We start from the raw sequence: 13,578 nt of genomic DNA on the forward strand, positions 1-13,578 counted from the left end.
TTTTTATTAAAGTATACCATTAATAATAACTTGGCTGTACTCTTTGGTTCTGTTTTTGGCAGTCAATAGTTAATTATTTCTCTGCTTGTGGGTTAACCTTTGACTTTGGTTTATATTTGGCTTTTGTGACATAGTTTCCAGGCGTCATTTTGTGGGTATTCATTTTACTGGGAGCAACATTCTCAAGCTTTGAACTGCGCCTAGTTTCTAAGCCATCCAGATTGGAATTCAAAAACTCCTGACTCTTGTTGATACCAAAAGATTTTAGCTTGTATATTATATAGTCCAGAATATAAAACTCCTTGGCATTGCTAGACTGAAAGGAGATGGCCGAATTTGAGAACCAGTCATTGGTGTCCTGTGCAAAAAACGTAAACATAAGCATTCGATTGTCCTAGAAACACTTTGTAGTAAGTCTTACATTTGAGGTAGTGTAGTTCCGGGAGTCATTGAACCAGTGTAGAGGTGACAAATGTGTAAAGCGGCTTAGTCCCTGCTGATCTCGGGAATCCCCGGATACCACGCCCACTGACTGCAGGCAGCGTCCCAGTTCCACTTCCTCGTATCCAATAATCAGTTTGCTGCAGATGCTGCTGTTGTCAAAGGCGAATTTCATGAACTTGTGCAGGGCAGCATTGCTCAGAACATATTCCCCTCCGCCCGACTTGTAACCCTACATACAAGACCATCATTTATTTGGTTTTATTTTAAGAGATTCCAGAGTAAGTATATACCTGCTTCACATGCTGGTTGCCAAAGTAAACTGGTGACTTTGGGCTGTGGGCATGTAGAAATGCGCGCAGGTTCTCCATTACCACAAATCTAAAATTATGGAAAGATATGTAGGATTAGATATTACTAGCTTTCATTTATTCCCACTCACGTGTCATCGTCGGCCTTTAGGAACCAATCATAGTTCTGGAAGTGGTGCTTGTACACATATTGCAGGGAGGCCCGCATTTTACTCCAGAGATTCCAGTAGCCCTCCCGCACATTGAGCGCCACGGCACCCAGCTCCTTGTCCTCTTTGGTGCTCATGAAGATCAGCTTGTGACAGCGTGTGCCCCAGGTACGTTGTATGTGAAAGGCGCGGCTTTTATGACTCTTGGGGCTGGTCAGCACCAGGCACAGTACTCGGGTCTCGTTAAAAAGGCGAGTGGCAAAAGTTACAGAGTCCTCACTGGTGTTGACAGGCGTGGTCATCGATGACGAACTCATGGGTGGAGAAGTGGGATACGAGCTGCTTATGCGACTACTAGGGAAGAGAAGACTGTTGGCACCTTCATCTATTTCCTGATTGTTTCGCAATCCTTCATGCCTGCGGGTTCTTCGTGTTAGCTCTGATAAGAGGATGCCCCAGGCGAGGCCGATGAAGACCATCAGGATGAGCTCTACGCGCTTTCGATACTGCCGCATTCCAATCATTTTGCTGGTAACTAAGCGAGTAATAAAAAACCAAGGTAAATTTACAAAAACATGGCTTTAAGCTACTATTTGAAATTGTTTAATACTTAAACTTGTTTATATAAACTACATACTAATAAGGTAAACTATAAATTTGAAAATATAAGTTTAAATACATAAGGAACTTCATATAAGAAACAGTTATAGCTGGTTTAAATAGTAAAGGTAAGGTTTATTTTGGATTTTTCCTTTAGATATTTGCCATGGAAAGCTCTTTTTCTTAGAGAAATCCGACTTTGTATATTAACTGCCTTAGCTTGCTAATGAGAAAGTCTTTATTTTAAATCACATCTGCAAAAAGAGATCAGCTTCATTTGGGAGATTCCCCATTTTTGGGAATTACGTTATAAACCTACTCGACATGTCATAGGCATTTTTTCTCAAAATTTGAATACTCGTCATATGAAACAGATTTTGTTTTGATTATTCCTCTCGCCTTCTTATGGGCCGCGTTTGTTTACCTTTTTATGCAAATCTCGTGTCGTCCGGCGGTAAGCGGCTGGTGGTTTTCGAAATACCGAGTTAACACATTCTTGAGGCAGTGACGCAGACGCGAAAGCTTGTAAAGATGCGGTTAACCTTCGGGCACACGGCTCAGGTGCGCAGGTGTGCAGGCTGGCAGGTGCGACGGGTACGGTGTATGGCAGAAATTGTTTAAGTTCACTTCAATCAGCAATTGCTCAGCAATAAACGGCAATTGCCTGGGCTCTTTGACGCTTTTTCAAGACGTTGCAATCGCCTTTGGACCGTCTCGAATCGGTGCCTTCTGTCACTTCTCCAAATCGCTTTTCACTTTATTTACCGGCAGTACTACTCGCGCAGAATTTCAAATGGAGGCCCTCGACGAAGAGGCAATAAATGCGGCGGGGGAACGCGACTTGAAGCCCCAAAACAAAAAATAAACAAAGAGCCAGGGCCAAAATGGAAAAAAAAACAAGTAAGCGACGAGCAACGGAAAAAACACAGACGTCTTCGCGCTTTGCCGGCAGTTGACAGACTTGGCTTAAATGGGCGCGTCGAATATGTTGTTGGAGAAATACCTTAACGCTTGTTCGAGAGCCATGTTGCCAGATTAATTTAATATTTAATGAAAGCCAGATTTTAGGATAGTGAATGTGGATCCTATTTAAGCCAAGTTATACATATTACCAAACTACAGATGATATAAAATACTATGAACAATACAAATTTATAATATTTATAGGACGTCTTATACCTTTTTAATGGAATACAGAATACAGAAATTGTTAGAATTTCAAAAACTATGTTTTGAAAATGTTTCAGAGTAAAGAAAAAACAAAATAATCGCTGAAATGGGTACCTCAAAAATATTGCATACTTTTAGAGGGCCTTTTAAGGGATTTCAAACAAAGGGCTATTTTTAAAAGTATGGAATAGATCCCCAAAACTTTATAATTGATTAAAAGCAATGAGCAATTTCTCGTCCACCTCCGATTAAGTTTTTATAAAAATTATGATATTTAAAAAATATATTTTTAATTTTAGATTCACAGAGGCCAAAAAATTTCCTCCACACTAAAAAACTATGTTATGTCATCAAAGCCACAATTTCTGTCCACGCTTGGAAAAGCTTTAACCTTTTCCGAGAGTTGGGAAAATAGTTAAGCCATTTTTGTTGTCAACTCGTCTTCTTCCGCAATAAAAGACTTTAACTTCTTTGAAGTTGTGAAAATGTCGATGTAAAGCTCTTAAAGAGCTTCAAATGATTTATTTCAGCCTGAAACTTGGCAACGTTATTTTTTAAAGTGTTTTTTTTTTTATTTTTTAATTAGAAAACTAGTAGTAGATGAAGCACAATGAGGGAATATACAAGCAGCACATAGCCGAGCAACAAAACTCAGGCGTAGGGTCCACCGGAGGAGTCCAATCCTCGTGGAGCGTTGGCATAGCTGTCCTCTGCGAACGTGTTGGTTACTCCTGAGCCCGAAGCCGAACTGGAGCCGGAGTCTGAGCCCGATCCAGACCTAACACCAGACCCGGAGCCAGAGTTTGACTCCAGGAAGGTGGCACCCGACGAACGAAGGATGTTCTGAGACTTGGAGCGCTCATCCAGGGCGACCAGAGGAGTGGCTTGAGCCACCTGGGCCACCGGAACAACCACAGTTTTGAGGGCGTAAGGCACTCGATTGACCACAGCATTGAAGCCGTGCACATCATCCGCCGTGTAGGTCACGGTGCGCTTGTAGCCATCGGGATCGATGAGACTGTAAAAGCCGCGGACCACATAGCCATCCCGGGTCTCGCTGTGCTCCTTGATGTCGCCGGTGGACTCGTCATTCACAGCATAGTTGAAGTTGTAGCTGGCGGGCGGAAAGACTTCCGGCTCCTGATGCTGGCGCAGCACGGGCAGCGGCGAGGGCAGCAGGACGGGAGCGGCATTGTTGTCCGCATTGGCGGCATTGACGGCACTGACGGCACTGGCTGCGTTCTGGAGAAGATTCGATGCCTGCACACTGGCGGTACGGCTGCCGGCGGCGAACTGGTTCCGGCTGGGCGTTGCATAGTCGTAACCTTCGGGTGTGGCCTCCGAGTTCAGGGCATTGTTGCTGGGCGTGTGGTAGTCGCTGAGGAAATCTTCGCCAGAACTGGACCCAGAGTGTTCCAAGGAGTTGATCGCCGTGGCTGCCTTCTCGTTGTAATTATACTCCGCTTGGACGGCAGCGAAGAGTGCCAGGGACAGCAGGAAAAACAACTGAAATTGGATGAATGAACTTGGAAATCAATCCTATAAAATCCGAGAATCCTGCCACCTCACCTTAGCTGTCATCTCTGAATAATTTGGATACTCCTTCCGTGCGAATGCCTCCACAAATTGTCGGGTAACTGTTGGCATAATTGAAGCGACTTGGAGTTTATATACCTCATCCCAATTGCAATTGGTTTATTACTCAATGAGAGACGTTATACAATGTCATGCGCCTCAATTGATCGATTTCCCATTGTGCGAAGGTATCACAATGTGTTGGCAACACTTTCATTTTCATTTTGTTACCATTTTTATGCTGCGTAAGCGCAGACGAAATTGAATGATGATAGCTATGTGTGACAATAATGTAATCAGAACTGGAGCACAACCTTGTGAACATTTTCATTATATTTTTATACAAAATTTGTATGTTTTTAGTAACAATTAACATAAGGAAAAACACAGTGCACTGCAGAAGTTATGATCCTAGTAAAATACGAAAAAAGATTGATTAATATAAATATGAATTATATATATCTATTTAAATATTGATTCTTATTCCGATGCCTTGCTGGAATATTTCCATAAAATTGTGAATCGTCCCTTTAACAATAAATCACATTCATTTATTATAAACATTAAAAATTTATTGCGTTAGAAATAATAAGGAAATAATAAGACAAGACAATATTAATGTTGACATGTTGACATAATGTTCCTAGAACAGTCGATATCTCAGTAGCAATTTCTAAATTCTCTGGAATCAGAATTCCACTTAATATTTTATAATTTATTTTGAAACTTTTTATTATTTAAATTTAAATAGAAAAATGTTGTTATTAGCTTTAGCCAGGTCATGGCAAGATCAAAGAATTACGATTAAATATTTCTTTTTAGTTACTAGTACAAGGATTCTATTCTCCCAGACTCAATATCCACATTGGATGATCCCTACTTAAATCATAATCTCAACCTGGGCAAATGGGCATCTCTAATCTCCCACCAAATCGCAACCGTTTGATGACTGTGATAAGAAAACAAAACAAACCGGTTGCTGGCTATAACTGCTTCCATGCTACTGCCTGAATTTGGCCAAAACAAAGCAATGGCCAGCTGGCGGCAATCGGGAGTCGAGCGCCGCGGAGAACACAACACAACGCGCAGCAATGTCGGCCAAGATCAAGCTGCGCTCCCAACTGCACCTTCTTACGGGCTTCATGGCGGGATTCATCTGCGCCTTCGTCCTCCTTCTGTATGTCTATGATGTGAGCCGGGTTTCGCCCTGTTGGAGCAGCTCCTCATCTTCATCATCTCCGGTGTCCATCGCCACAGACGCACTTTCTCGAGCCGAAGTACTGCCGGTAGCCAGGATACTGTGCATGGTGCTGACCTGTCCGGAAAATGTAGAGGATTTGGCCAGATCTGTCTACGAGACCTGGGGCAGACGATGCAGCCATCTCTTATTCGTCAGCAGCGAGCATTACCAACCGTTGGGCGTGGTCCAGGTGGTCGAAGCCAGTGGTGGCAGCTACGAGGATCTGTGGAACAAAACCCGTGAGGGATTCCGTCACGTTTGGGAGAACTTTGGTCAAGACTTTGATTGGTTCCTCAAGGCGGACGATGATACGTGAGTGGATCTGTAGCAGGGATGCCTCCACAGGGTCATCAAGGGACCTCCCTGATTCTGAGTCGTGCTCTTGGAACTTTCTAACTCTGCCAACTCCACAGGTATGTCGTCATGGAGAATTTGCAGCACCTGCTGAGCGGCTTCGATCCGGATACACCCGTATACTTTGGCTACAAATTGACACGCTATAATGTGGTGAGTGATAAATGTTGATCATAACTCCACATTAACTTCCTCATTTGCTTATGTTGTGGTTAATAAGTGGCATAATCGATTTCATCTGATATGCACAGAGAAAAACCAATACAAAAACTAAAGAAAAAATAATTGAAATCATACAAATTCAAACAGTGTTATAACCACGTTCTCAGTAATTAGAATGAATTATTTATTTAATTTTATACAATTTTTCTCTGTGCTTATTATTAATGCCGTAAGTGATCGACTTGTTCGTTAGTATCAGCGTCTAATTAACTGCTCATCTTCCATGCTATTGTCGCCCGCTTCTTGAAACTGATTTGAAATGCAAATTTTTCATGAAACTGAGAGTTGGATTTGAATCTTAAGCTTTGAGCAAAAAGAATTATGCCTTCGGAGCTCAGCGGGAGTTCTAAAGGCAAAAACAGTTTGTATATGTCCAATTAATGTGAGAACATAAGTTCTAGAACAATTTTAGCACATTTTTGTTAGCAAGTTAAATACTGATAAATCAATTTTAAAAAGTTAATACATAGCAAAAACGAATTTTACAATTAAGCTAAATGTCACTTTTTGATTTTAACTTGAATTTATTATTCAAACATTCCAACTTTTAGTGAAGACTTCATTTAAACGAATCTCTTTGAGCTTTCTTTTCTGTTTTTAATGTCGCTTCGATATCAATATGCGTTCTTTTTTGTCCCATTAACCGGTTCTTTTTTGTGAGTGTAGTCCCATAATAATTAACAGCGATTTATTGGGCATTGTCTGTCGGTAAACAAACATTAAATCTATTATTGGTGGAGTGATATCATAGGGGCTGGTTGTTGCATATTAGTCAAGAGTTTGACTGGCCAAACGCTTCTTGTCTTGGCCTTTTCCGCATGCATAGATCACTGGGGGGATCGGGCAACTCGACTTTAAGAAATTATATTCGCATTAACGATGCTGCAGTCTGCACAAGCTAATGGCCAGGCTTCACCTGAGGTCATCGCGGTTACCTGTCACGCATCTCTCACAGCCGCGCCTCGTCGAAGATTTATTTCGCCTTTTGACATTTCGGAACATTGTGCAAGCTTTATGTTTCTTTGGACAAAGTACACACATTTCGTCTGTCTGCATAAATATAAACAAATGAGCTACGGTGGGCTCCATATGGCGGCTTTATCTTTACGCGAATATATATAAAAATATTTCTTTGTTTCTCCTTTTGCGTCTCTCACACTTGGAAATTCGTTTATCGGGGGGTAATTATTCCTAATGCATCATAAATGTTATAATGATTTCTGATTGATTGCTGTGAATATCTCTCTGACTATGGTTTACTGGGCTTTTGTTTTGTCTTTGAGATTTTTGATATCTGCGGTATTCAGCCGATTAACATATTTGTATGCTTCCATGAATTATGCATTTCTTTTATTTTTTTTGTTGTGGGTTTTGATGGGAATTCAAGTGTTTAGTTTATGTTCATTATAAATATTTTTATTATATTTTTTATATATTACTTATTTTATTGTTTACCAGTGTATATTCTTTCAGAGAAGTTTAGTTATCCTACATAATCATAAGTCTTGAGTGACAATTCGCTAAATTTCATTATCATTTCTATTAATTTGGGGGCTTTGCTTGTTCACATTTCAACTTGATGCGTATTTTGACACTTCATTCCCTGCTGAGCGGCCTCTAACAGAGGATTAAAAACATCTTGAATTTCGGTTGTGGGTATGCTAAAAACCGAGCACCGTTACTAATGTTTGGAATATCTTGGATACCATGTGGTTTTTTCGGATCTTTAAAGTGAATATTCATGCTCAAGGTTAATGTTTTCACAAAGGGCGGGACAGGTTTGGTTAAATTAATACGGGGCGTGTGGAATATTAATCTCAATGTTTATGGAATATAGTGTCTAGGAGCTACATATTGTATTTATTAAATATGGGTATTTACTTGAATTCTCAGAGCTATATGTCTGGAGGCGCTTCTTATGTTCTGAGTCGCGAGGCTCTGAATCGATTCATGACCCAGGCCTATGAGTCTCCGGTGATATGTCCGGAGCCAAAGAAAATGGGCATTGAGGACTTTTACATGGGCATTTGTCTGCAGAATGTGGGAGTTCACTTTGTCGACTCGGCACAGTCTCTGGATGGAGATCCCAGGCCCAAGTTTATGCCATTGAATCTGGAGCACTATCTCGCGGACTCAAACTCAACAATTCCGGACTGGCTGCGCCTGATGAGTGTGTCTCGAGTTGAAACCGTAAGTTTGGATATATCATTTTTCTCAGGAGTCTAAATATTAAATATTTTCTAATATCCCTTTTAGGGTTTGCAATGTTGCTCCAATTACTCAGTGGCTTTTCACTATGCCAGCCGCGAACGCATGTTCCTATACGAGTTTCTAATCTATTATCTCCGGGTTTTTGATCATAACTCGAGGGCGGAAAGAAACCAGAGATATCTGCTAACTTCAACTGATTTGAACAGCCGATTTCCACTGGAAGATAATTTGAATATAAAAGACTTGATACAAATGTCTGAGAAGCCGGAGAATTTCTAGACATTGTCGTGTATACTACTTATTTATGCCATTATTAGTTTAAGCATGCGATGTGATTTTAATTTAATTAAATAGGAAGCGAGTTACCGGTTTTAGATTCGTAAAGGTTCTATCGACTTTATTATGTGGGTTCGTTGTTTATGTTGCTTTATGTTGACACGAGACAAGATCGCTGGGAAATCAGTAACTGAAATTGTGAAATTTTAAAATCATAGGCTTTTATTATAATTGAAGAATAGGTTTTTCCATTTCTATTATTCTTTAATTTTTAATATTAATTGTATGCATCTATGTATGTGTTTGTATAAACCAAAATTGGTTACTTTTTATTTTACACGAATTTTACACATAGTTGTTAGCATACTTATGGGCATTTTTAAGAAAATATATGATAATATTGGCCTTAAGATCTGTCGAATGGTTAATAACATTCTATTAACAACATTTTATATTTCAGATAAAACTTTTATTGTACGAAATTTGTTAAATGTTTAGTTAATTGCCAGAAAGGATATATTGTTTTTAGTAAATGAAAAGAAGGGAGAAAGAAAACTTTTATTTGTTATAAAAAAAAATATATATATATTTAACAAAGTATAAGTAGGAAGGTTTGCATTGAAGTTAAAATTAATAGTAACAATAACTTTGACATATATACTATAACTTGAGTATATATCTTAAGGTATTTTATATGTTGGATCATAATTTCTTGACATATTCTCCTAAACTGGTATTAATTTTTTTTTTATTTTATTTTAAATATAATAAAGTTACCTTGCTAACTCTGCAGTTATTTAATTAACGCTTTGCGAGACTACACAGAGTCCGCCGAAAGGCTGAAGCTCTGCAATCGAATAGTGCTTGGTAATCCTTCAGCGGCGGCATTCTTGCTTGAAGGGCCAGCCGACTAAACTGCATCGGACTGTTTAAGCTTTTCATTACCAAAGTCAATGCCTCTGTCTCACCTTAATGCCGCCTCACCTGGCTCAGTTTAGCCGCAGGTTTCAGCTGTTTCGTTGCCGAGCCAGAGTCGGTTAATTAATTCCAAAATCACGTACGCATGCTCAGTGTGTGTCAGTTGGCATTTTGCCATTTTGCCCCCTTTCCTCTCCGAGATCCGGAGTTTGAAATGCCTTTGGAGATTGAGATGTTTCGCGAGACTCTTTATGGTAAAATTGCATTACAAATATCATAGATGGCACAATAAATTGGTTGCCTTAGTGCTAGAAGCTAGTGAAAGGGAACTGAGAGCTTTATACTTTGATTTGTTGCTGCTGCTACTGCTGCTTCGCACTTACATTGTATCGCTGCTGGCCCGCTTAAAGTTAGGCATGAGCTCAGTGTGTTAATGGGTTAATACAAGCACTTGAACATAAAAGCCAAGCTCATGCAGGCCAGCACGTCTATTGAGGAAGCGAGTTCTCCGCCACTTGTTCAAACAGGGCGCTTAGCCGGTGCTGGGAGTGGGCCACGAGTGCACCTTGGAACTGCACTCGAGTGCCGTGCTATGGATATGGGATGGGTTCGGACTAGGAGTCGGCGTCTCGGTCTCATTTGGGCTTTAATCGCTTGTACTTGTGCGGAATGACTGTGGGAAATAGTTCGTTTGAGAGTCATTTACTTAGATTTATATGGAATTTGTGTAATTTAACCATTTTTATAATTATCAGCACAGTTTGTTTAAAGACTTTGTGTATAACTTAAAATAAAAACAAGAAAGGAAGCTAACTTCGGCACGCCGAAGTTTGTATACCCTTGCAGATATTATTTCATTACATTTCAACTATACTTATAATGTTTACAGTTTGACAGTTACAGTTTTACATTCACACCTTTACATTTTCTCTACATCTACCGATCGCTCCTATGGCCGCTATATGATATAGTTGTCCGATTTTCATGAAATGTATACCAAAATTCTACAATAATAAAATAAGCTTATATCTCAGAGTAGATGAAAATACGTTGAAAAACAACGAAGTTATAATTTGTTTCCTATTAATTTCCCGATCGTTTCTATGGCAGCTATAAGATATAGTCGTCCGATTTTCATAAAATTTTTACCAAAATTCAGAAATAATATAGAATGGCCATATCTAAAAAATGGTGCAAAAATGTTAAAAAACAGCAAAGTTATAATTTTTTTTCGAAAAATTTATCGAACATTTGTATGGCAGCTATATGATATAGTCGTCCGATCCGGCCCGTTCCGACATATATAGCAGTGAGAGTATATAGAAGACTATATGCAAAGTTTCATTCAGATAGCTTTAAAACTGAGGGACTAGTTTGCGTAGAAACAGACAGACGGACAGACGGACAGACGGACAGATGGACAGACGGACAGACGGACATGGCTATATCGACTCGGCTGTTGATGCTGATCAAGAATATATATACTTTATAGGGTCGGAAACGTCTGCTTCACTGCGTTGCAAACTTCTGACTGAAATTATAATACCCTGCAAGGGTATAACAAAGAACTGAGGTGTTTCGGCCAATTCCAGAAACCTTACACGGAAGTCAATGGCATTCTAATGTGTAATATTAAACTATTAAACTCAAATTCGATTTCTAAACAATCCCTTAATTACCTCTTAAGTGTTCCTTCGCTTCGATTCAATCGAATCTAATCAAAGAATCCAATTAGTGGCAAATCCGCGTAATTTATGAGGCCTACCAACTCCGGAGCTAAAACTATTTACTAACAAGCTAAAGCTAACACGGCTACCAAATGCAGCTACCTGCTAGTTAATTCAGTTTACTTATTTGCCCAAGCTCAGTGTTTCTCCATTCCAAATCGGCCGTCACACAGTGCGTATGCTTAATGCGTTTTGCCTTAACTTTGACTTACTCTCCGCGTTGTCGGTTTCAATGGCGCGTGTTCCATTTTGTGGGCCGACACTAGCTACACAAACTACACACTAGAGATTGGCTGTTGTTGCTGCTCTTGTTATTGTCACCTGTCCGATTATTATTATTATTTTTATGCGCTGAATTTTTTCTTTGAAATGTGCGTTGTCGCTGTCTGGCCACATTGCGTGACCTTCGGATCGAACGCTCTCGATTTGCAAGCCATTAAATTTGATATTATCTGGGACTGAAATTGAAATTGTATCGAAAATCCGAGCCATACGAAATCAATTACTCAGCTATGCGTAGCCGTGTCTTACTTATAAATCGTCGTTGGCCCCATGGCTTTTGGTGTTTCTTTGCAGTGAAAGTTGTTAAGCCATCAAACATTATTGTTGTTAAATTTTATTTCGCTGAGCCAGACAAATTAATTATTAATGTGGATCAAATATTTTCAGTTCATTTCACATAAATACTGAAATTATTTCTCATTTTTTTCTACCCTTCACTTTTTGCGGCCAAGGAATGCTGTGTATTTTTTGTTGCCAACCACTTTTTGTGTTCTGTGTGCGTAGATGGTTGTAGAGCTGGGAGCTGGGAGCTGGAGCTGGGGACTCAAGAGCTTGTTTAGAACACGTAATTGTTGTTGACGCCGAAAGTGTTTTGGGCTTGGTGGCCACAAGAAACCTTTAGAGGGTGCTCGAAAAATCGGGTCTGGACTCAAGTTGGATGGGCACGCTTAATTGTTGTCTATTTTTGGGTATACCAAAAATTCCTGGCTGTGAAAAATGGCTAGTAATTAAAAAGTTTCAAAGAATCAAACCGAAAATGCCAGCATCTCTGCTATTATTCCAAATTAATGCATGTTAAGTGGTTAATTGTCATCGCGGAATTCCATAAACAGCTCACAGCCGCAGATACTAATCGAGTGAACTTAGTCAACTTCAAATTGTCCGCCTAGAAGGCCCCATCGTGGAGTAAAAAATCATTTACAAGTTGCCTCATTGCACGCACAGATAAATCAAGAATCGACGACAATCGGCGGCACATAAAAATTAATTAATTTAATTACTTATCTAACTGAATTGCTTTGGAGCTTCGAGTGCCCAACTTATGCTTGTGTGTTTTCAATACTTTTTCTTCACCTGTTTTAATGACAATTGCACATGAACATTGCCAGCGTACTATGTACATTTTTTTTTGTTTTTTCTTGAGATTCATTTAGAGTGCACTTCAAAGTTAGCATTTATATTTTTTACGCTTTTCAATGCGTGTCAAAAGTTGGCTGCAAACGTTCTCTTACACTAATAAATATTTATAGATGAGCCCGTTCTGCCAGATGCCTGCCTGCACTCGTTAAGCCCGGCTCGGATCGAAGATACTAAGAATTTTAATTGATTTTAATGTGCACAGCTGCACTATGGAGACTGACTATTGACTGACATCCAAACAAAGATCGAAGAGGCTAGTACGGGGTCAGCAAGGGGCGAAAAAGAGGTAAGTGAGCTGTTGACATACTCATTGCAGAATTGACATAAAATATTGTCTCTGTACAATGGCTAATGTTTCACAAATTAATCATTAACAATAGCTTGTTTTGGTATACAATAGGACTTTTGTTTTGTGTGTTTAAAAAACGAAAAAATATATATTATAAATATATTCCTTAACAGCCTGGAAGGTGATATACCCGATACGTAAAGCATTGTGAAATACATTTATGAATAAATGAATAGAAATGTTGCTGGGAACATATCAGCAAAATCCATATATTATGCAATTATTTTCTAAACATAAAATTTTTTACTTTAAATTAAAATTCACCTTATAGTTTAGATACGGAATTTTATGATTTGTGGGGATGGAAATGGGCGTTGTTGCATTTCTAGCTCTTGCGGTCTTTAAGATCTGAAAAAACTCAGCTGATGATGTTGATCAAGAATCTATAGACCTTATGGGGTCGGAAGATGCCTCTTTCTGTCTGGTACAAAGCGATATTACTCTTGTAACCTATGAGTACCCTGTTTAAGAACTATAAATCATTTAAGTTATCTATTAGTACTCTCATATAGTAATTAAGAAGACTGGTTTATGTTCTGTCAGTTAAATACAAATGAGCCTACAAATGAAGCATAATTAGTATAGCTTCTAACTGACTTCTGCAAGCCAAGAT

General features: G+C 39.3%; 3 protein-coding genes across 3 annotated transcripts; 1 reads left to right on the plus strand and 2 right to left on the minus strand.

Moving 5' to 3' along the window:
* Positions 1-48: 48 nt before the first annotated feature.
* LOC108075776 (glycoprotein-N-acetylgalactosamine 3-beta-galactosyltransferase 1) lies at positions 49-2,287 on the minus strand. The gene is made up of 5 exons (XM_017168335.3): positions 1,926-2,287; positions 884-1,436; positions 735-822; positions 422-673; positions 49-358 (listed from the first exon to the last, which is right to left on the minus strand). The coding sequence occupies exons 2-5, from the start codon at positions 1,423-1,425 to the stop codon at positions 74-76; spliced, it is 1,167 nt and encodes a 388-aa protein (XP_017023824.1). The 5' UTR covers positions 1,426-1,436; positions 1,926-2,287; the 3' UTR covers positions 49-73.
* A 990-nt stretch (positions 2,288-3,277) lies between these two features.
* Cpr23B (Cuticular protein 23B) lies at positions 3,278-4,840 on the minus strand. The gene is made up of 2 exons (XM_017168334.2): positions 4,241-4,840; positions 3,278-4,177 (listed from the first exon to the last, which is right to left on the minus strand). Exons 1-2 carry the CDS (start codon positions 4,316-4,318, stop codon positions 3,323-3,325), a joined length of 933 nt encoding a protein of 310 aa, XP_017023823.2. The 5' UTR covers positions 4,319-4,840; the 3' UTR covers positions 3,278-3,322.
* Positions 4,841-5,154: 314 nt separating this feature from the next.
* LOC108075829 (glycoprotein-N-acetylgalactosamine 3-beta-galactosyltransferase 1) lies at positions 5,155-8,629 on the plus strand. The gene is made up of 4 exons (XM_017168400.2): positions 5,155-5,798; positions 5,900-5,993; positions 7,956-8,252; positions 8,319-8,629. The coding sequence occupies exons 1-4, from the start codon at positions 5,338-5,340 to the stop codon at positions 8,550-8,552; spliced, it is 1,086 nt and encodes a 361-aa protein (XP_017023889.1). The 5' UTR covers positions 5,155-5,337; the 3' UTR covers positions 8,553-8,629.
* The last annotated feature ends 4,949 nt before the right edge of the window (positions 8,630-13,578 follow it).

The sequence above is a fragment of the Drosophila kikkawai genome, chromosome 2L (assembly GCF_030179895.1).
Source record: "Drosophila kikkawai strain 14028-0561.14 chromosome 2L, DkikHiC1v2, whole genome shotgun sequence".
NCBI classification, from domain to species: Eukaryota; Metazoa; Arthropoda; class Insecta; order Diptera; family Drosophilidae; genus Drosophila; species Drosophila kikkawai.